This window comes from Perna viridis, chromosome 13 (genome assembly GCF_037379345.1).
Source record: "Perna viridis isolate PV_CMFRI_1.1 ecotype Kerala chromosome 13, ASM3737934v1, whole genome shotgun sequence".
Lineage (NCBI taxonomy): Eukaryota > Metazoa > Mollusca > Bivalvia > Mytilida > Mytilidae > Perna > Perna viridis.
This window is the reverse complement of record NC_142457.1, coordinates 579,237-604,465: the sequence shown is the minus strand read 5'-3', so window position 1 is coordinate 604,465 and position 25,229 is coordinate 579,237. Positions and strand designations below refer to the sequence as shown.

The 25,229-nt window shown below is 33.5% G+C and overlaps 1 protein-coding gene across 1 annotated transcript; it reads right to left on the bottom strand.

The window, feature by feature from the left end:
- Positions 1-10,889: 10,889 nt before the first annotated feature.
- LOC148599147 (neuroendocrine convertase 2-like) lies at positions 10,890-24,336 on the bottom strand. The gene is made up of 11 exons (XM_088557807.1): positions 24,259-24,336; positions 21,417-21,484; positions 19,789-19,877; positions 18,063-18,229; positions 16,483-16,689; positions 15,986-16,089; positions 15,556-15,671; positions 14,440-14,557; positions 13,604-13,914; positions 12,898-12,973; positions 10,890-11,344 (listed from the first exon to the last, which is right to left on the bottom strand). Exons 2-10 carry the CDS (start codon positions 21,437-21,439, stop codon positions 12,903-12,905), a joined length of 1,206 nt encoding a protein of 401 aa, XP_088413933.1. The 5' UTR covers positions 21,440-21,484; positions 24,259-24,336; the 3' UTR covers positions 10,890-11,344; positions 12,898-12,902.
- Between the last annotated feature and the right edge of the window lie 893 nt (positions 24,337-25,229).

The following is a 25,229-nucleotide window of genomic DNA, read 5'->3' as shown; positions in this document are numbered from 1 at the left end:
TGCTCACCAGTACAATGTTACAACAACAGTGCACATCCCAGTATTCTAATAACTGAACGTTAGAATTGCAAATACACAATCCTTAATAAAATAATAAAGTTAAGACTGTAAATGTATGGAAAAGGAACCTACGTTAATTACGCATCACCTTGAAATTTCCAGTGATTTTAAAATATATGCATGTACTATATTTTGAAATAGGAGAGGCTTCTAAAATAATAAGGTTATACATACTGGCGTCACAACTCAATACAAAATGAAATTCATCCTCGATACTTTTTATTGAGCACAAAGCACACTATCTATTTGACATCTCTATACCATAGTAACGCCCAGTTTCAACGAGCAAGAAATTTGATGATTTTCTTTGTTTACATGTAGTAAGACATTTTTTGTAATAAGTCCGTTTTGTTAAATATTTTTTTGCAGACTTGGTACAATTTCAACAACAAATTTGTACAAATAACACTTATGAGAGCCCTGAACATAAAACATAAAATTCAGACACAGCTAATGGAGAAGTGATACATGTTGTAGAAAAAGTAATTCACGGTGAAGAAAAACCTACCAAACAAACGATGCTTCTTTGCAAATTTCATGTTCAATCTACATTTTTTGTACATACTTTTTCTCTATTTAGCGCATGGTTGGTTTTTGACGTGCTATCTGATTTTTAGAAACCCTGCTAATAGATATACTAATGATTAAAATACTAGGAGTGTGAAATGTTAACTTGTCACATTATACCGTAATTCGTTTCTTTCCCCTTTATTTCCAAACTCATTGAGAAACTCTCCGCATAAGAATAAGCACGCGAGAATAAGAACTTTCCCTGTTTTCAAAATCTTGGTTGTAATTAATATCTTAAACTCGTTCTTTCCAAAATAGGAAGGGGTTAGTATCATTTATTCCCGAATATTCGATATTGTCGTTTACTAAACGGAAATAAACGCGAGTTGAAGGATCACCCAGTCATTACCATTTTACTACTACAAGTGGGGCTGCATGTACTGGACAACAAGAGCAGGTCTCACTTCCAGATAATGTCTACTAAAACAGTGGAAACATGATGGCTTTTCAAAGGATATGGTCTGGGTTTAGACCCCCCTTTTTTGTTATTTTTTTTTTTTCAATATTTTGGGCAAATATGGCAGTCAAACTTTACAGTTTGCATATTTTAAGCAATGATTTTTATTTACATGTATGTACGCCAATGGTAATTCTTCTACAAGTGATGGAATACATATCGAGTGAAAAATGTGACTAAAACAGTATAAGTAATGACCATTTTTGAATGCTGATATAATACATTTTGTATATAATTGTCACTAGATGATATTTCTTTACAGTCTGAATTCATTACTCTTACTTTTCTTTCTAGAATGGCACACTGATGTTCCATAAGTTTGTCAGAACGTGTTTCGCATAATGTGTGTAATTTGGTTCGTGTGTCCATGTCTTTCGTAGCTGCATCTGCATCCACTTCTTCGTAAAATGCTTGAAGTTTCTTTGAAGAATAATCGATTGCAAATGCAACGTCCTGAACGGTAGGCATAACATTTCTCACTGAGGCATCATTACAACTATGGACTATTGTCAGATTGAGGCAGTGCGATTTACAGTGGACATACACAGCACCTGGAACTTTGTGCCGAATTCTAGCCTGAAGCCCATTGTATTTTCGCATGTTCGCAGCCCTTTGCTCTCATTTTCATAGTATCGACACCAGCATTGTTTAGAGTTTGGATCAAGAGTTCGGCCAAATGTTCACCAGTAGTACTCTTTGCCATTACATAGTCAAGAAAATCTTCCTTGATCGATATTTTATGGTCGATATCGTCCATTACCAAGTAGCGGAGAAACACGGGTTGATGTATCGGTTGTTTCATCTGCGATTGATGGAAAATCTTACTTTTGTTGCAACTTTCAACTATCCATGTGCGAATTTAGTCTCCAATAATGTTGATAAGTTCATTTTGGATATCAGGCGATGTATACTTAGCCCTACTACTACTATTCTCTAAATGGTCTGTCAGAATATCATCGCCGCGCACCTTGGAATGTAAGATGGACAGGAAAGTACTAAGATCGGGTATATGTCCGTGTATCGCAATATTTTGCTTTAAGCAAAGCAATAAGGTTTCAAGTATTTTCATAAGAATGTGTCGATTTTTCTGAACTTGAGCCTTCTTAAATTCTGATAGCTTATAAATGATGGCTTCATTGGCGGAATCTTTCGAATGCATTCTTACGAAGTCATCTGCCATTGCCTGGTAGTGAGGTGATTCAACTCTGGTTTGGCGCTTTACAAAGCAAGACAAATTCGACCAATCTGTTACTTTATTAATGAATAATTTCTTTTTTTAATATTACGCACGGTCCACAGTAAAGCGCATCGTCAGAAACTGAATAGCGCATCCGTTTATTTTCTAACAGCCATTTTGCCGCTAGGTGCCGTTTATGTTTACCAAGTTCTCTAAAAGGAATTCGCCCGAATTACTACTAGTATATTAAAACAAGAAAACAAATGTTTCAAAATAGACAAAATTAAAACCGTTACCATTACAAGTTTGTTTAGTTTTTCAGACATACGACTAATAAATATAATGCATTACGTAACACTACTGCAAGATGTATATTTAAAGATAAGATTTTGAAATCATGCCAACCCAAATGTTTCTTCATTTTTATAACATAGAATATTGCTGCATGTGAAGGACTTTTCTTGATAAATCTTGATCGAACACGCTTATAGCCAAAACGTGGAAGATATTGCGCTACAAGTAAAGATTTATCGGAATCCATTTTACAGTGCCCTCAATGTTATGCGGACGGGCTAGGACAAACAGACAGACAGATGGACGTTTTTTGTCATTTGGTTTTTTAGTTTAATTTGTTGGATTGCGGCCGTCATTTACAAGTGTTTTGAATATTCAGAGCTCCAGCTTGGTGTGTATTAGATTTACCACGTTTTGAAATACAATCAAATTTTGTTTGTTAGACGTTTCAGAGAAACAAAATGTGTGTGACGGACAGACGGATATCACGGAAAGACGGGACAAAAGATGTCTGTTGTTAGTTGTTTTATCTTGACCTCGGTCAAATTTAACTGGGAGTCTAGTAGACTTGAAATATCTGGATAAGGTGGCTCGGGGAAAACAGCTTTGCTAGATGGTGCACTGAGCAACGTCTTTATTTCTCTCTGACTCTGACAAGAATTCCGTTAAAATTGGTTCCTGTGTAACACCTAATGTGGTATCAGAACTTTTCGCTGTAGTATCAAAGAAACTGTCTTTTGTTTTCCATTTAGGTTTTTCTGATTTCTCACGTTTCGACGTCATGTTTATTTGACGCGACAACACAAAACGGACAATAGGGTATGTAAGTCTCGTCATATGACCCCTTTATTTCAAGAGAATGGGTCCTAGGCTACCATTCCAAAGCATGGAGATGTGTCATTTGGACAGCGTAGAGTTCAGTGTTAAGGGCAAAACATCTTTTTTGTGCAAAAAATATCGATAAAAATGACAAATATATATTTCTTCATGATATACGTATTAAGAAAAAATATATTTTGCATTGTTATACAGCGTTTCGAGTACCCGGATGTAAACAGTAAAATGCAGATCGGTCTTCGAAATTCGGACAAAGAAAATGAAACTAGAACGAGACTAACATATCCTACACAAGAAATAACGCCGTATACTTTGACGAAATGGAATAAATCTCCGCATATACAGTCAGACATAACCCATATCAATTAATCAAATATTGAAGTGCTAACTGTAACTGGTGTATCTAACGCCATATATGTTAAATTGAATTGCAATGTTACAGTAGGAAGATCATCAAAAAGAGATTGATTAAAACAAGTGTGCATACACGTGCGTTTTGGCGTATAGGAGGGTACGCGCCTGTAAATTTTAGATAGATACATGTATTAATTAATTTGGTAACGAAACGCAGGTTTTACAAGATCTTTGTCCTTTATTTGGTTAATCTGATTAGGAGATGAATAAATGAATTTTTGATAGCTACAGACATAATTTAAAAAAGGTTATTATAACGTTAATAAATATAGCATATATCACCATACATTGTATGATCGGTTTGTTTCACTGCATCAAATAGCTGTTTAGATAAGTACAATGGCTTTCAAGGAATGACTAAACCATGACACGTAAACAAAATGGTGTAGTGCAGACGCAAATATTATACGACCCACTAGTTCGTAATGAAAATATACACTTGTAGATTATGACTTTTGAATTTGTACTAAACAAGAATGAAACAAAGTTTTCTATTGCATACTTGCAAGAATAATCAAGGGAACCAAGTTTATAGCGGTAATCAAAAGAATGTAGTCCAGGGATAAATACCAGTCATGGAAACAGACTTACACAACAAAGAACATCAAGTAACTAAATCATACATACAAAATAAAAAAATCAAATGAGCAACTCCGAATCCACTAAAAAACCGGGAGCATTGACCAGGTGCACAAGTAGAATAAGCGTCCTCTGTTTTTCTAGAAACACCCACCGAGTTGCTCATGAAAAGTCAAATATTTTACTGATATCGTCAGCAATACTTAGGTTATCTTTTCCATATACAATGTACCAGAACTTAACGAATAAGTATGATACAAACCTGTGACATTCTGGTACTGAAAGGCTCTGATGACTGCTTAAACTTGTGATTGGTATGAGCGGTTTATACTCAATATAAAAGTACTACCTTGAGCCACTAGTTAACAGTTCAATTTAATGGATATTCAAGTTTTAATTCTGTCAGTCTAGTCAATCCCTTCAGTATACTTCAATTATTCAAGGTATCTTTGAAATGAAAAGTACATGAACTAATTGGCTGTATTGCTTTTCTTAAGACTTACTGCCTGATAGTTATTATCTAATGCCACTGTTTTGATTATTACAAATACTGCTTTTTTATTACATTCATATTTTTTTATGCTGCAGAAGTTTATAGAGCAACTTTTTCGCTGTACCTGTGTAAAATGTTGATTTAGGAGAAGTTGCAGCCTGTCCTGTGTTTAATAATTGAAGACCCATGGAAGACCCTGAGCTGACATGTTTCATCCCAGTGAGGATTTTGTCTTCTTGACATATTCACACTATCAATTTTCGTTATATTTATTACATCTTGCTCTGTCATATAAATCTAGATATTCCGATTGTGAACTTCAGAACTGTCGTAAGTATGTATTCATAATAACTTATCTTGTTTAATTAAACAATATAAATTATTATGAATACACCCAATATTTAAAATGTTGCTTATGAGTGAGGCCATTTTGAATATTTTGCAATTTCCTTTTTTCACCATTACGTGTTGAAGTATCGCTGAATTTTCAATTAATTCCCTAAAGTTCTCTTCTATTCATGCCATTGTTTTCATACTACAAACACTTAGAAATCGATGATAAAGGAAAACTACTGACCAACCTTTACGACAAACGTGATGACTTTCCATTCAAAGGCTTCTGGAATAGGATTATGTTGCTACAAGATAGAAGTCATCACTGCAGAAGTTTTATGGTCGTCATCATGAACTCGTGGATCGTTATGGTGTATCCATCTGCACCATGAAAACTGATTTATTCATCGGGTCATAGTTTTCTTTTCCTCGTTTGTCTACCCCGTACTTGACTTTTTATGAGCAACTCGGCGAGTGTTTCTAGAAAAAACAGAGGACGCTTATCCTACCGGTGCACCTGGTCCATACTCCCAGTTTAGTAGTGATAAAAAGGCTGACCTCACAGTGTCTGTAGTATCATTTATCTCAATTTCTTTAGGGTAGATGCGATGTATCAAATCCCCGAAATAAGGATTGTTTAAAGATAATACGCCATCTATATAGCGGAAACTAAGATTAAATGATCTAACTAAACGATATTCTTTCTTTCAGATCAGATCAGCAATAATGTCAGCCTCATACGAGTGAAGGAATAAGTCAGCAAGTAGAGGAGCACAATTTGTTCCCATTGGAATGCCGACCGTTTGTTGAAAAACGCGTCCACCACACTAGTCAAATATGTTGTCGATTAAACATTCCAGCATTTTGTAAACATCATCTTGATTTTATGCATAACATATTCATTACATTTAACCATATCCGTTCTTTTTATATTCCAAAATTGACATTACTTGGTGTGACCACATGAATAGTCTTAGTTGTTTTATCTGATTGTTGCACTTTCGAGATAAAAATTATCAAAATTATGTGTGAAATTGGCACTTCTCATAATTGATTTGGTTGGATTCGGTTAATTCTGGAGTAAGATGAATGCATTGTTTTCTAAAAAAAAGTTTTAATTACAGAAAGGACAATTGATACATGATGAATTATTATACGTAGAACAACAATCATTGTTTATTTGGTGTTTTGTTATCACCATTATCATTGGCAGTGTCTGAATTTCATATGGACTGGTACGTAAATGTTAAGTTAAATGTTTACACTCAATATTCAACATTTTATATTCAATGTGTCATTTTGTGCCTTGACTAATCAATGAAACATGTCATAACATTTCTACAGAATCTGAAAAATGATTTCAACTAATATTATCATATAAATGAGATCAAGCACCTTCAAAGTTACCTGTTTTAGTATAGGACATAACCGTAAACATAGTTTTTTTCGACGCAGTCGGTATAGTTTCGCTTTTTACCCTTTGACCTTAAGGACGCTCTTCTATGGAAACGCGAGTCACCTGATCGCAATTCTATTTCCCGATTGTCCACATACCGATTACTTAGTGGCGTTTGGAAAAACTGTATCGAAAATTGAAATTGCGTGCCATATGTTATATTTTTGAAGGAAATGTACAATTTTAAAAGTAAAAAGAAAATAAATTACGGCGTCAAACATCTTTTTTAATGATAGTACTTGTTTTTTGTTTTTTTTTTTTTTTGTTTCATATCGGGTGAATCATCTTTCGTCTGCTGTTGATAAGTACTACATCTAAATACACAAATGAAGGCAGTACATGAATATTCTTTCCTCAAAAAACACTATACTGCAAGATAAAATTTTGAAACATGAAAGGAGACATTCTTTTAAACAACAATAGAAAAAACAGCGGGTATTGTGAAACGCCGCCATCGTATTACCTTTATAAAAAAATTAACAAATACTAACAGAGATCAACAAAATGTTTCAACAAGTGTAAACACACCATCAAGTAACTTCTGAGAGGCCCCGGGAACGAAAGATGATAAAAAAACATGGAAACAGAACAATGGCACTTCTTCAAAATAAACTTAAAAGTATAAAAATACTGTTTTAAAAAAAACAAGTAGATCACCGTTCTTGTTTTCTAGTTACTGAGCTCAGAAAACGGCAATATCATTGTGAATTTAAAGCAAAATTGGTATATTAGACGTCATTTCAAATAGTGTTGACGACATTCTACTTATAAGTTAACGCATTTATATTTCCCTTTCTACGGAAAAGTTTGTTTCTCTCTATTAGACAGGGAATATAATAGAAAAAAGGAACGAATTTGGTGAAGCACAACAAATGCGACAGATTGTAGTGTTTATAAAAAATAGTAAATACTTACAGAGGTCACCAAAAGCTATGCAACAAGTAGAAACACTTCTTCAAGTAAGATCTGATAGCAACTAAGGCAATAAAATCCACAAGAACAGAACAGTGACACTTCTTTAAAATAAACTAAAAATTCAAATACCGACACGAAGACATATAAATGTTGTACTATACCAAAACACTTAGGCTTCATTCCTTGCATTGCATATGGTGGAACCTCTCGTGATGGATTTCGCTTCCTCTGTCGATAGTTTAGTTTTGAGTACTTATTGTATACGATTGATATTTGGACTATAATCTTCCTACTTAGTTTATTTTACTGCTGCTGATGAGGGGTTACTACTTGAAACAGGTGTACAGAATATCAAAATTTACAACTAATAAAACTTGTATTTTGTTTTTTTTATTATATCATAATCAATTTGTATTATTATTTCGATTGTCCTTGTGGTATGCCTAGAATCCTGACAAAAACTAACACGGTATTTCTTGCCAAAATTTGCGTAATATTGGTGTAAAATAAAAAAAATGTAAGTCATGGTATTTGTTCTCAGGATATTCTGCTCAAAAACGGCGATATCATTGTGACTTTATGTAAGGATGACGTGGGACGTTCCAAATAATATTGAAGACGTTCTATTTATAAATTAATGCATTTAAATTTCCCATTCTTTGCATATTTTTTCTCTAAATTAGGCAGGGAAACATGAATGTATCTGTAGTTTCCTCACAGAAACTACATACAAAAATGTTCTTTATAAGTAAAGATTTTCTTCATTAATTAAGTTTTAATTACTCTGTATTCAAAGATTCAAGAAAGTTCAGTCATTGTGTGCAAGATTTTCTATTCATCCTCATATATTCTTCTTGGGTTATTGAGACAACAGTTGGAATCATGGCTCATGCTCGTGTTAGTTTCCTGAAGCTTAAACTGTTCAAAGGAATGATTTTTAAAACATTAGTTTAAATACTTAGTATTATGTGCAATTATTATCGGGGTATTACATTTCAGCGCACTTAATCAAAGACATGGCACGTTTGCACAAATTTTACCAACGACTTCGTTCAAAATCATTGAAAATTACTGTGCATAGTTTCTTTTTTAACCTCTATGTATCGATGAGTTGTATGGTAATGAGAGATTTTATAAAAAACAGTTGAACACTATACCAGCTAACCATACGTCTAGGACTTCATGGCGAAAATTTAGTGTGTACTGACAAATAATTAATTGAATAAATCAGTCTATCAAACAAACTTGCACTTGGACAAACAAAAGAAAATTATAAATGTTTGTAAAATTCCGGCTAATTTCTGAAATGTTGACATCGAGCCTAATGTGTGAGTAAAATTTTTGTTTCGTTATGGGTTTAGTCGAAACCAAGTCCCCGAAGTTTGATTTAATGACATTTATAGAGGAGCTCGGCAAGGACATGTATCAAACCGAGATGTGAATAACAAAGCATTTTTTTTTCAAATCGAATGTAATTTAACTTAAATTAATGCTGATTGCAAATTGATTAATCGGGTTTCCCTTTCAAACATTTTTTGCTTTCAAGTTGATTGATTGATTGATTGTTGGGGTTTAACACCCGAGCAGCAATATTTCAGCTATATACAGGCGATGAACATGACAGGACAATGATGATGAAATGAGGAAAAATCGGGATGGGACACTAGGATAATAGGGTCGACAAATTTTGATTGCCACTAGAAATAGGGAAGGATGGGTAGGTTCGGGAAATTAAGCCTCCTGTGTCGGAGCGCAAAAGGAACGTGGCATCTTTCCCAACACTGTGCACCATTATGGTTTGCGGTAAGCTTTTTCGTGTTATAGCCTGACGACCCAAGCATGTAATACGCCAGGGTTATCCCATTTTGCCACCTGTGGCACAAAACTTATAGGCAGAGCGTCCTAGTCCCGGCCAGGGTTCTGAGCACTATTAGGCTATTTAGTCGCTTTTTACCGCAAGCTTAGCGCTACTACGGGTCTATTCCTTTGACAATCGGACCAACACGGGGCTCTTTAGTTGATGAAAATGGGTCACAAAATAAAACAAAAAAATAAAACAAAAAACAAAAAAATATAAAACGCATACCACAAAAACACGTGACCTGGTACTCGGGCTATACATATTAGATGCTTTATGAATGTTTCGTTGAACAACTGAATATTTAACTTATAAATAAATACTGGTTGAAAAGAGTAAAGGTAAAGGGAACCAAGGTTCTATCTGTTATCAAAATAATGTAATCCAGGGACAAAGACCAGAGATAGAAAACACAACAAAGAACATAAAGTAACTAAACAATACATACAAAGCAACAAAAGCAAATGAGCAACTCGGACTCCGCTAAAAACTGGGAGCGTGGACAGGTGCACCGGTATGGAGAGCGTTTTCTTTTTGTCTTGAAACATCCGCCGAGTTGCTCATAAAAAAAATTCAGTAGACGAAACAAGGAAGGAACACTAAGCCTTGTTGAACAATTCAATAGCCATGATGCAGATGGATACACCATAACGATCGCCGACTTCATGATGACGACCATAAATGTTTTGTAGTAATGACTTTAATCATGTAGCAACATAAACATGTTTCAGAAGCCTAATTGTAAGACACCTATCGAAAGTCTACGACGTTACAGCACATTCTGGCATACATGTAACGTATGAGTTGAGATATTAAAACTTCATACGCAATGGAATGCTTCCAAAGATGAATGGAAAGTTGACAATACGGAATGAAAAGTCATCGAGTTTGTCAGCTATAGGGAATTCAAAATTGTCGCAATTTTTTGTATGACGATTATCGTTTTCTAGTGTTATATCGAAGTCAAGAAAATGTGGACGAGTACTGCTTATGAAAGAGCACGTTTAAAAGGAAAAGAGGAACTACATACAAATAAAATACAAATAAAACGTAAACAGCATTAAAAATGTGGGTTCTAAATTTTCGGCTTTCGCCAAGGGCAAAAAGTATTTAAAAGAAGACTGACAACTGCCGACCCAAACAACAAAGTCAAGGTGTCCTTCAAAATTGTATGAAGGTCTTTTTTTTCCTTTTGAACATGGCTATTGTTCACTTATTAATTACTCTGGCTTTCGTTTAATTTGAGCCACTTCACAACAACTTTGTTTTCACTGTTTATGTGAACTTATGTTATTTTGATTGGATATCTTGAACATAAGTTTTTGAAATTAAGTAATTATTTACGGACAGAACTTAATCACCGACTCATCATTTACAGCATATGTAATAACAACGTAAGGAAGGTTAATGCTCTGACAACATTTAATGAAACAATGACACTGTAGTACAACAGACGTGGAAAAAAATGGGCAAAATAAACTTTTGAAATCTAAGATATTTAAAAACATTAAAGCACGTTTTGGTTTCAAATTACTTTAACTTGTACTTGATATAAAGCAAAAAATAATGATTCATAATATTCTGTGAGTTTATAATATTTTATAGATTTTAAACAGCTTCATTGTTTATGGCTGACCACATTTTACAGAATTATTCATTAAAAAGTCAACAAAGGTCAGTAAAATATATAATAGTAATCACAATTTATGTCATAATAAATGATATTCAAATTTTTAGTCACTTCAATCGATGAAGAATTTACAGTGGATCACAGAACAAATGGTATGTATCAATTAGGTAAGAAAGTTTTAACTACATGAACATTATATACATCAGTACTTGAAAGCCGTCTGTCGTTTCGGGGTTCCAGTTATATTTGTGGTCCATCCTTTAAATATGGTCTATAAATCGAAACAAAATCAAACGTGCAGTTATTATACATTAGTCAAATGTTACAGAAATGGAGCGGATGCATCATGACTACGTTTATCTCACACTGGTGCTTACCAAGACACGGGTAACTGTTATAGGTTCCGTAATGAAGTATAAGTGTTTATAAGAAATAGGATAAACGGCAAAAATCTGAAACATGCATGTCAAAATCCTACCTATCTGGCAATGCAATATCACTCAAGGATGCTTCCTCTATTTGAAAAGACAATTATTTGATCACTCCATCACTGGCTTTGTTCAGAAATTATTCAATAGAATGTAAGAAGAATGATGTTTTTTAAAGAGTTATCTGCCTTTGAAATGTTCAATCTCAGTGCATTTAATGAAATTATAACTCAAAGCACCAACATGATATGGACAATATTGTCTTTTTTCCTTGAATTCAAAATGATGGAATTATTCATACCATGTTTCATGCACTGCCTGATTATTACAGAGACTGACACTGAATTATCTAATATATTTGAAATCATTTTAAAATATAATAAAGCATACAAACACATGTTTTTCTTTTAGTAGGGTAAGGTAGCTAATTAAAAAAAGACGTTTAAAGCCCTTGTGCTCTTGGCTTATATTAATCTGATAACTTGATACCTCCATATTTATCATACCAATATAATCCGTTTATGATCAATTAACTGGTGAGTAAAACCCACCGCCGATGTGACCAATATTTTTCTGTATGATAATTTCATATTTGCATGTGTTATATTTTGATTTCTTCGTATTTCAATCGCTTAAAATTAGCTATAGAGACTATTTTGTTAAAATACTATTTTATGTTCTATACGGAAGTTCATGGTCGGTCCACTCTCCTCTCGTTCGATTTATTCAACGGGTCATGGTTTTCGTTTCCTCGTTTGTCTACCCCGGACTTACTTTTCAGGAGCAACTCGGCGGGTGTTTCTAGAAAAACAGAGGACGCTTACCCTACCGGTGCACCTGGTCCATGCTCCCAGTTTGTAGTGGAGTCCGAGTTGCTTGTGTTACTTTGTATGTATGGTTTTAGTTACTTTATGTACTTTGTTGTGTGTGTCTGTTTTCCATGTCTGGTCTTTATCCCTGGATTACATTCTTTTGATTACGGCTATAACCTTGGTTCCCTTGATTACCCTCCCCTTGTCACAGGTAAAAAAAAAATTTTAATTGAATTTCATGTTTTATATGACGTATTTAAAACACTGTTTATGCGATTGGTGATACTGGCAGACCAGACATGATTACCATTTCCCAAGCAATTGATTCGGATTTTTGTTCAAGTGCGTTAATTATGTTTTGGTGTGTGCTGTTTTGTGTTAGTTTTATACATTTAATGTTATCTTATCTTGCTGTCTATCATCTTTGTGTATGATTATTGTCTCTGTTTCCTGTTGTCACGTTTTGATCATTTACTTGGTGTCGCTGTTTTGATCATCTCTCTTATGCTTTGCCGATATTGGCATGATAGTTATTTTGTAATATACAAATAAATTAATTAATAACAGTATGCATAAGAAAATACCTTTTTCATCCTCTGGCTCTACCTTTTGGGTATTTACTTGTTCCATGAACCTTTACATACCACGAGTTAATAGACACTGAAAGATATATATATATATATATTGCAGATAATAGTTTTTAAAACTATTTGTTGTGTTTGTTTTTCTTTTATTTCATCTGTATTTTGGTTTCTTTCCTTGCTTTTTTGTTGTTGTTGTTTTTGCTTTTTATTTTGCAAATAATTATCATCACAACATGAGCATATTTATTATTTTAAATCTTCGAAATCCAGCCAGATATAGACACGAATTTTCCTGTCCTGGAATAAAGTAATAGCAAATAATACTGTTACACCCCAAACGTTGATTAAATCAAAATTTTAATGACTTTAAATAACAGCTCTTGAATTACACAAACGTATATACAATCCCACATCCTCTTCGAATACTCATTGTATTTAACTTTATTATAGTATTAGATCATCAACTTATATCTTATATAAAACCTTTTAAATATGTGTACTAATGACAAATTAAATTAATTAGAATAATTAGTTTACAAAAAAGACTGTATAAGATACGCGGCAACGCAGCACTCTTAAAGCAATGCGCATTTTGTCTAGTTATCCTTCGTATAATCCTATATAGGTCTAGAGCATTCGTTATATGTATGCCAAGGGAAGAGGAAGGGGGTCGATCCTAAGATCTTTAATTTATGTGTTATTATACCTTCTTCATTTCTGTTGACTGACTTGTATAACAATCGCCATCTTCCAAGAGCTCTTTCTCCCCAGAACGATACAACACGCCACGTCCACTGATGAGTGCCAGGTTGATAGTTAATTGTTGCGTCAGATGTCCTTACGTTGTTAAAAACAGCCTTGGTTCCACTGGGAGATATAAGTGTAAACTCTACAGTTCCTCTGAAACCTGAGTAAGAGTAGTCGACATATACTTCGACATTTTCAAGGAAACGAGCATCACATCCAGTCCTAGGGAGGTTAATTATTCCTGTAGCTGACCTACTCAAAGTTGAGTTTCTACAAGTTGAGAAAACGACATTGTTGATAACATTATCCTCAATTTCATATAAAATACATCAAAAGTGTTTGTTCAATGTTCATTGCCATTCCCACCATCAGTTAACTATAACCACAGAATGTAAAATAAAGGTTTGGGACACATGTTTTCTGTGAGACACGCTTTTTAACAAAACTTTCATTAGGTACTATATTTTACTTTGACTTGAGTTCGTCCCAGTAGCCTCTATGGCAAACAATGCAGGATAATGATTTTTTTTTACAATACATGCATGCACTCACCGATATTATATTATGTTTAAGAGTAATCAAGGGAACCAAGGTTATAGCGGTAATTAAAAGAATGTAATCCAGGGACAAAGACCAGACATGGAAAACAGACATACACAACAAAGAACACAAAGCAACTGAAATCATACATACGAAGTAACAAAAGAAAATGAGCAACTCGGATTCCACTAAAAATTGGGAGCATGGACCAGGTGCACTATCAAACGAACGGCATATACAAAATACAATGTATACCTGGTAGGTGTATTGCTAGAGCTAGTACAGGTAATCATGGGATCGACTAGTGTCCATGTTTTGGCGTTGTCCACAAATTTCTTGGCATCAAGAATTCCAAATCCAAGCTTGGGACTGTCTATTAGGAGAAATTGTAGATTTCTTACTTTTTTTCATCATTTTATGCTTATTTATATTTAATCGGTAATTTAAGTAAAAATGTCTATAAATTATGCGGTAACGCAGTTGACGTTCAAAGGTTGAGAGTTCAACTGTAAAAGAACATTGTATAACTGTACGCGTAAACATGGTGACCTACCAAAATGTAAGAGATACCTAGATACATCATTATTACATGCTTACTAAAAGTTGGTTTGGGTGTTTGAATGGACCTTTTTAGGTACATTTCCAACAATACTACTCGGGAAATGTTTTCATTATTAATCTGACTAAACGTATTAGTTTTTTCGCGTCTATGACTACACATTTCCATGAACCGATAAACTACCAGTAAATGTTAAGTCTTGGGAGTAAGTTATATGCATCCATAAAAACTGCTTAATCATGTATTCTTGGATGCAAATATGCCCTACATGGAGATCAAATGTCACAATGTACATGATGTGCGCATGGAAGTAGCGAAAGCTAATATAAATAAAATATATTTTTGGAAAAAAATTGTAGAAACTGGAACAAAAAAAAAGTTTAAAGAATGTTATCATTTACATACTTGCCATGTTGTAAGCACAGTTGTATTAGAACATTAGTAACTGAAGTGACAGGTTGGTAATTTGACAAATGACAAACAAAATAGTAGATTATTTTCCTCATTAATAATGGAGGCGTAACATTGTTGTGTTATACATGGGACACGTTAAGTAAGACAATTGTAACTTCAAAGAATTTGAAATATAGTATGGCTTGATTTTACATGTTAATAAACAAACACTACAGTTTCTTTGATTTGTTTGCCTGTTTTTGTTTTTGTTTTTGTTTTTTTGTTTTTTTTTGCTTTTTGGTTTTTTTTTGGTGTGGGGGTTACTAAAATACACAAACAAGACTTGCATTCATTTTGTTCGTTATATGCAATAATACCATATGTGTATTTATTCCACGTTTTGTTTTATGTAAACTTACGTCTATATCCACGTTTGTTTCGAACAAATCTGGTTCTATCAAAATTATCGGTAAATCTGTAGGCAACAGAAGATCTTACCACTAAATGTTGAACGTCCCTCCATGTTAGTAATGGACTTGAAACAGAAGAGTAAAACAGATGTATGAACGAACGAGGTATGGAGAATCATAGAAATCATACAGCACTGTTATCACTGAAATTGTTCCTAAAAATATAATGATAAATTTATAATGTATTACATTATATAAGTCGAAGATGGTTTTGGATTTCCAAATTTCAAATAAATAAGACTATATTTAACTATAAAACGTGCGCAAACTTTTGCAAATGAAACCAGTCACCAGTTATATCGGTTTTGTCTTAAAGCACATGATATTTCAGTTATTGAGTCCATTCATATATTAATTTAGTAGTGAGATACTGTCATACTTAGCCTCTAATCCAAGTCCAATGATTCCAACGATAATAGGCGCTGAAAATGAAGTTCCCTGGAATTGCTCCCCAGAACAGCCATCAAATGGTTTGGTTGAAATCTAAAAAGACAATGACATCCTATTAGCATGACACATATGCACATCCAATGTTCTTTCCAATGACTTTTTATGAGCAACTCGGCGGGTGTTTCTAGAAAAGCAGAGGACGCTTACCCTACCGGTGCACCTTGTCCATGCTCCCAGTTTTTAGTGGAGTCCGAGTTGCTCATTTACTTTTGTTACTTTGTATGTATGATTTTAGTTACTTAATGTTCTTTGTTGTGTATGTCTGTTTTCCATGTCTGGTCTTTGTCCCTGGATTACATTCTTTTGATTACCGCTATAACCTTGGTTCCCTTGATTACTCTTCCAAACCATTCTAATTATTTATTGTTTATGATAATAAAACCAATTAAGGTTTATCGAAAGTTCTGTACCTATTTTATCACTTACCGTCAGTTTATCCTGATATCCTCCACCATAGCCAGATGTCATGACATTAGTACCGTATGAAGTGTACCTTGAAACAGACTTTCCGTCAACACTTCCGACAGTAATTGTGTATATACTTGCAGTTATTGAGAAACTATTCGAATTAGAGTTGAATCCGGAATTTCCCGCAGCAAATACATAGATCGTACCTTTTCCCCCACGTCCTGTCTGTAAAAAATAATATAATAATAGTTTTTGCCAAAGGGACAGAGCTGTTTGTCCTCAAGCAACATTAGACTTTATTGATTATTATCCTGTATATTATCATATCGCTGATGTTTCGACCATCGACATTTTGCAAGAGTACCTAATACACCATGCGTCTGTAATAATATTTAAAACGGGCGTTAACTTACTGCATATTATTTCCGAAAAAAACTTTACTTTTAACAGAATGATATTTAGCAAATTATACTTCAGAGTAGCTACAAAAATAGAACGTCACTGACGGTTCGTGTCATGTTTATGTGATAATACATGTATTTTCATTCTGATACACCGTATGCATAAAGTGACCAAACAAAAATAAAAATGCTTTACTTTATTTTTTTGGCGGCAAAATGATTCAAGAATTGGAGGTATAAGGCAACCTAAAAATCATATTTTGGTTGGTGATTGGGGTTTATCTCAGCTCACGAACTATAACATAACGACACATAGACCAATTAATGACGAACATCTCCTGACTGTGTAGAGGCGCATGAAAACTGACGTCAGGTTTATCAAGTTTTATAAAGTACTTTTTATACCGGTTATTCCATTCTATCAGTTTAAAATCTTCTCCCTCTTAAAAGCCCCCTTCCACCAAATACCCTCGAATGGGAAGTTGTCTTAGTGTAACTACATATTGCAACATATGAGAAGGGTAGTAAAGTTGTGGCTATACTAAATTATATATTGATATTAATTTTTTCCTTGGATGATAAATTAATTAACATTATTTCTATCTTTCCTTTCATCTGTAGCAACATCCCTTCGGCTCCTGCGTATGGAGTGTTCATATCACAACTCATACGTTATGCCAGAGCTTGCCGAAACTACGCAGACTTTTTGTATCGCGCTAGAACTCTAACAAATAGGCTTCTGGAACAGGGTTATGTTGCTACAGAAGTTTTATGGTCATTATCATGAACTCTTGGATCGTTATGGTGTATCCATCAGCTCCATGAAAACTGATTTATTCAACGGGTCATAGTTTTCCTTCCCTCGTTTTTCTACCCCGGACTTGATTTTTTATGAGCAACTGGGCGGGTGTTTCTAGAAAAGCAGAGGACGCTTACCCTACCGGTGCACCTTGTCCATGCTCCCAGTTTTTAGTGGAGTCCGAGTTGCTCATTTACTTTTGTTACTTTGTATGTATGATTTTAGTTACTTTATGTTCTTTGTTGTGTATGTCTGTTTTCTATCTGATCTTTGTCCCTGGATTAAATTCGTTTGATTACCACTATGACCTTGGTTCCCTTGATTACTCTTTCTATCTGTTGGATTTATATACATAAATGAATTTCAGAACGAAACAAATATTACACATTCTAACTTACTGAAATATAAGAGTCTACAGATGTTTGGTCTTGAGTGTAAAATCCGGATGAAGACCCCGGTCCCCAACTGTTACAGTAGATGTCGACTTCTTCTCCATTGTGACCCATTGCTTGATTGACCTGCAAATCAGTTAAAGCTGTCCCATCTACCGCTATCAGTTCAATAGCTAGAAATAAAAGTCAATTTAAATCATAACACTAAAAGATGCTAGAAAGAAGACCAATTCGAGGAGGTAGACATAGGGGATATACATGTTGATAGCAGTGATATGTTTGTATCATATTCAATTTCAGCAAGGCCTTTCAAGCTTTCATTTGAAACAGAATGAAATCAATTAAAGTTACTTTTAATGCGTACATGAGATTGATATGAATAACCGAATTTCAAGTCTTTAAGGCATATAGTTGGTCTGTTTCTAAAAAGACATCTTTAACATAAAAAATAAAAAAGTGAATCTTTTATATCAAAAGCTTAATCATGTTAATCTAAAAATGTTAAAAGTTTTACTTGAATTGCCAAATTAACAGATTTATTTTTAATCCAACATATCAAAGAAAAAAAAAGACAGTTCTTACCACTTTTCATGAAGTAGTAGAAGTATTTTATTTCAAAATAATTGGGTAGAAATTCCCTGATAATTTATGCCGTAAATTTTTGTTGTCTGAATATCGTTAAAATATATGTTGAAAAAAAAAGTTTTGTCAAGAAAATATAGAACACGTCATACATTATTCTTTATTTCGACGTCAGCAAAACAATTAACAAACGAAGGTAGATGCCCTCTTTTTCCAGAGATGCTCTACTGAAGGTTACATTTCTGAGAAGTATCTTTTTCTTTCTTTCTTTAATTTGAATTTGTATCTTATCTTTCTTTTACTACTTATGATAACTTATGATTATTTCTCTATTTTTGCATTTGTTTTGTCTAGTTTTGTCTGTGTTCTTTGTCTGACGAATTTCAATTTCCTCACACACGATACCTTTCACCTGGAACACCTGGTCCATGCTCCCAGTTTTTAGTGGAGTCCGATTTGCTCATTTGTTTTTGTTACTTTGTATGATTTTAGTTACTTTATGTTCTTCGTTGTGTATGTCCATGTCTGGTATTTGTCCCTGGATAACATTCTTTTGATTACCGCTATAACCTTAATTCTCTTCATTACTCTTTCAAACATAACGCATGTAGTAAAAACTTTGGTCAGGTAACTAAAAAATGTTGGATTAAAAAAATATAACGAGAATGGTCAGGGTAAATATTTCAAATAGACACCAACCCACCGGGATAAACAATGTCAGCTCAAGACTATCCATTGGTCTATAATGAACAACGAGGAAACCTGACACCACAGGGCTTTAGCACGGGGATAGCAAAATATTTTGTTTTACACTAATGCTAATTTGGAAGAATTTCAATTTTCTTTTTTCCCTTATATGTACGTATATATTCAGTGCTAAAACTGTTTAAGAACAAGTATCACTACCGGATTGGCAATCGAGAGAAACTCTGTAATCAAAATACCAGATAAACACAATTGTCGTGATGACTTCGCTGTAAAGATGTGATGCAAAATATGACCTTTTCCTAGTAATATGTGTCACAACAAATAATTTTTGCCAACTATTCTCTACTTCCAAAGGACATCTGAAACGAAACACCCTTATTCTTATTTTTCAGGTCATTAACTATTATGTTCAGGTAATGAACTTTTACAGTTTATTACTTACCAAATAAAGTGGCATCATATGCTACTCCCACCTGACAAAAGTTATTCCCCTTGGTAGCACCAATTATACCAGAAACTACTGTACCATGTCTGGAAATAAAATTTGAATCTACAATATAACTAATCATATATGCTCGAAAAATCTACATGCATAGGTTCAACAAAAACATCTGAAAAGGACCAGTGACGTTTATGACGACATTAAAATGAGAGTATAAAAACAGACTAAATGTTTGTGACTTTTCGTACATTGTATGCATTATCACTGGGGTAAAGTGAATGACAGTAGCGGTCAAGGATGAAAGGAAAACATTCTTTCCCGAATTTCCCTCCTCAATTTTTGGATGACCGTAACGGATGCCATCCACTTTAACCCAGTGATTAGGTAACAACTTGACGATTTTTTTTTAAAGTTAGTCTTGTGAAGGCAACCTGTTTATTTTAATGGAAGATAAGGTCTGTACTTTTTTAGGCTTATTATAAAATCGTTTTCCACCGTTTTAACAAAAACAAAAACTCCCACGTCCATCACTAGAAACCCAATAATATACCTTATAGATGACAAACATTAATAAAAAACAAAATAAGGTTTGCAAATTTGTATCATGCAGTAAATAAAATTCTGCTGCAGATTTCTGTTTTTTTTTTTTTTTTTTTGTTTCTTTGTAAGAATTATATTCATTGATGTGTATGTCTGTTTTCCCTGTTATCCTTGGAATTTATTCTGTAACAAATATAGATACTAGAAACCATGTTTGTTACAGGAGCCCCGCGTCATTTGTTAGTACTGATTTTTATAGGCAATCTGTAAGACATTAATGATGCCCTCGCTCGCTAGATTTGCAAAATTAAGAACATGTTTATTTTTGTATGAAGACATGGTCTGCAGATTCAGAAATCCTTCCAAGACTTATGATACTTATGGTCTATTGATTCAGCTCAATCCTTCGAAGACTTGCAGTGACAAACTGTACGGTAACTCGAAAAATTTGCGAATCAATTTGGGGGTCAGAATTTCCTAAATATATGCATATCTACACATTGTATCCTGGCCATTAAATGTCATCAAATTCTGCTTCTTAGTGTCAGACTAGTTGCGATGAGAAAAAGATAACTGATGGACGGACTAACGGACACATAAAAAAATCTTAATACCCCTAACAGAAATATTCTGTAAAATATTTAAGATCTAGTTCAAAAACTATACGAGGAGGTAGCTGGACAAGCCATCGTCATGTGTAACCGGACGGGGTAAATTAATATGCCCCGACCGTTTGTCGAGGGGCATGAAAAAAAACTTTGGTGGCGGTTGTGGGGGGGGGGGCATTTCTCTATAATGTATATAGGAAAACAATTTGTGACGGTTGGAAGGAGGCGTTGGCAATCGTAGTCTCTGTAACAATATAAAAAAGGCTTTCGTGTCGGTTAGAGGAAGGGCGTTTTTTATCCTAGTCTATGTAACAATAAAAGAAAACCTTCAGTGAACGATTGAAGGGCATACTATTAATTAGAGTATGTATGAATTTGTTCGCAAAAATATTTAGTAAGAAAAAATTATGGCAGAGTAAAAGCAGACTGAACATCTGAACATGGCCGTAGTGTTATGTAATAACGGGCTAATGTACTTACGAATCACTATCAGAAACTGGCATAGGATCGTCATCACCGTTTAGATAATCATATGAAGAATTTGCAACCTACAAAAATAAAGTACTAACATATTAAAATTGAAACTTTCAATGCACAATACATGTGTCTGAAGCTGTACTAGGCCAAATATATATGTATATATTGTGATGTTGTTATAGTAGTAAATCATTGATTTCTTAAATAATATTGTTTTCATACAGATGCAAGTCAGTTCTAACTTCTCACAAAACTGTAATAGAACTGTCAGAAGAACAGACAAATTTAGAACAGTTCTATGACAGTTCTAGAGCAGGCTCTTGTTAAGAACTGCCTTGCAATAGACTCGCAGAAGGGTAAAGATGTGATTTAATTAAGTATAGGGGTCCTGGGTTGTAACAAATTAGCTTTAATTTGATCGCGATGATAGCGGTGCAGAAATTAAGTAAAAATGTGGTACATTAAGTTTAACCCTAATGGCCGAAAAGAGCAGTTTTCTTTGAACAGCTTTCGTCAAAAATATACTTGAATATACTTGAATATATTAAACTTTTCATTACCAACAGCCTTTATTTAGAATAATTATAACTTTTATAAAGTGTATTTCACAGAAAAGTAAATTGCTCCCCCTAGTAAAAAATATTTTTCTATATATAATATATATATATCTAATATAGTTTTGAACATTTTGTTAGGTACATATTTAAATTTTCTACCAAGGATATTGCAAGATGTGTTATATCTTAAAGCCCTTATTTTTTGTTTCATATTAAAAGTATGCTTACAAACTGATATATATTTATATATTATAAATACTGTTAGAGTCATTGTAGAAACAAAAAGTACTAAAAAGGTTTAAATGCATTCATTTTAAAGCTTGTCATCCACTTTTGAGGTTTTCACAGGAAATTAAACTGCTTTCTCTGTGTTACTCAGAATTACTATATTTCTCTTTTATATATATGTTTTTTTTTTCACATTTGTAGCTTTTCAAATATTTACAGTTATCGCAATAGCAAAAGGTAACAAAATATGTCCGAATGCATTTATTTGATAGATTTTCATTTAATTTAGAGGTTTAGGATATAATAAAAAAAAACTATACATAGTCATCAAGGATACTGAAATTGCTATATTTCTCTTTGTTAGACAAATATTTTGAACATTTTATTGGTAAATTCCGTTTTTTTTTTCACAATCATCCACGAAATATTGAAGAAATAACAATTTGTAGCATTTCATATTAAACATACCCTAACAAACTCAAACGAAACAGTGAAAATCACAATATTTGATGTTTTCAAACACATTTTGAATTGTCTCACTAGCAAAAGTAACAAAATATTTAATGCGCTAAAATTGTACCATTTTAACCAGTTTTGATGTATTTGAAAGCAATGTATTGGTATTATCACACAAGAAATGTTCTTTTTTTTTAGTTGTTTTTTTTAATTTAAGATTTAAAACTAAATTGCACATATACATGTATGTTTGATTTTAAACTTCTTGTCAATGTTAAATTTTGAATTTTCGAGTTTGAATAGTTGTTGTTGAAGAATTTAAATAATTATTTGTTAAATAATGAGTTGTTTAAAATATAAATTAAAAGCCTTGATAATCCAACAAAAATTATGATGACGTATGTTTACAATAGTTCATCCCACAATATCACTACATGCGTATAAGACAATAAACACATAGTTAACAATATGAAAGGTTCCGACAAAATTGACGTTTTTCCAATGTAATCAATTTAGTCAAAAGACGAATATATTTGCATAGATATACAAGTACTGCATTAGGATACGGATCTAGATCTTCATACTCTTTAGCACAGTCGGCTTTTCTGACAGTTTAAGTTAGAGAACTATTCTCATCATAAAATAAATAAAAGGTCTATAAATCGCAATATCTTTGAAAAACAAATATTTTGTTACTTGAGTTCTGTTCTGAATTTCGTTCTGAATTGTTCCATTATTAATATTTCAATACTTTGTTTTGAACCATACAATTCGGATTGTATTCTTGATTATTGTCTTTTTATGCTAAAAGAGCAATTCAGTCCAATCAGTATGATCAATGAGGATTCCATTTATCTTTCTCAGGGTTCTCACCAATATTGTTAAGATTTTAAATGTAAGCATTACATGGCTTATTGTGAATGCATCTTCTAATATCTTGTTCAGGTATATCGACAATTACATGCAGAGGAAATTTACTTTACCGATGTACCTGATCCTTTGTTTTGCTCAAAACCAAAAAGTATAGCAATATCCTAAATGTCATAGGACCTTAATTCCATGCAGTTAAAGTACTCTCCTCAGTTTATCATTTATATCTTAAATAGTTTGAAGAGACAATGCACTGTGTGCAGGAAAGAATAACCAAGAAATTAGACAAAACTCTAGAAACAACAAAACTGACTAAAAATATACACAGGTAATAGGGATTGATATTTATAAATTTATTATCTGACATCTACCTCATCCAAGACTAACTTTGTTGTTGGGGTTTGTGTGTTTAAAATGAATAATTCCATCTACTACATCTAAATCCATTTTATGAGTCATACCAGTGAGGTCAACTTAGATCGAGTCCTCTTTTCGTAAGACCTCAGCCAAATTTGTTTGTCACACCTGTGTGGTTCAGTTAGATCGCATCATTTACTAGTCATATATGACTTAAATCAATTGTGTTAGTTACGTATGTATGAATCATTTTACCTTAGACCTAAAATGTCAGTTACATCTATGTGAATTCATTAGGTAGCGACATCTACCATACCTAAGACCTATTATGTGAGTCATACCTGTGTGGATCAGTTGGACCGCGCCGTCTACTATACCTTAGACTTGTTATATTAGTCACACCTCTGTGGTTTACTTGGATTTTCCCATCTATTTCACCTAAGGCTAACTATGTTTTCCCACCTTTGTGTCTTTATCTATACCTATGACGTACTATGTTAGTCAGATCTGTATGATTAAATTGGATAGCTCCATCTACTATGCCGATTGTTACGTTTTTGCCAGTATATCCAGCAGCAATAGCCTCTTGTATGTTATGGTTGTATCTATACCGCAGACTCTGCTTGTCACCTTTAGCCTGAAAAAAAAATATAAATCTTTTTTATTCAGATTTTCGTTAAGCTGTATATAACCTCAGCTTTCTTTTCTATTCTACATTGGGGAATAGGATACATGTACGTATGCGACTAAACTTTCGTGACTTGAATTTGTTCAAGTTGCTGTGATTTTGTAAATTTGTCCTTAGTAACCATGATACTACATTTTATCATTTGATTATGATCCTCAGTTTTTAATTGAGTTTAATGAAAAACACATACAAAACCTCCCTGGCCTTATAAAATCTTTTTTTTTCTATTTTAAGTATTCATAGCTATTGTATTTGCCCTCGTTATTTTTGTATTTACTATAGATTATAATAGTAAGACTTTCCTCTTTCATCTGCCTTCGACGTCATATTATATGAGCAACTCGGCGGATGTTTCAATAAATACATTGGACGCTAAGAACCAGTGAACTTATTTAATGCTCCCAGTTTTAATGGAGTCCGGTTGCTGCATTAACTTTATTTCCTTGTACTTTGTATATTGGTTATTGTAATGGTTTTTTTGATTTGTGTATCTGTTTTCTTCCATTCATAGGCTCAATGCACACCGCACGAGAATTTTTAATTTCCCGCCACGTGCCGGGAAATTATAATGTCGCGTGAGGAGAGGACTCCCACACTACCACGCTAACCATGTCTACCATATTTACAGTTTTTATTTATATTGTTGATCAATCAAATACT

Coding starts and splice junctions, on each gene's coding strand:
- LOC148599147 (XM_088557807.1), bottom strand. CDS start 21,439: ATGCCAGTTTCTGATAGTGATTC. Junction 13,915..14,439: donor TCTAGCAATACACCTACCAG/GTATACATTGTA, acceptor CTCAACTTGTAG/AAACTCAACTTTGAGTAGGT. Junction 12,974..13,603: donor AGTCAACAGAAATGAAGAAG/GTATAATAACAC, acceptor TATATCTTTCAG/TGTCTATTAACTCGTGGTAT.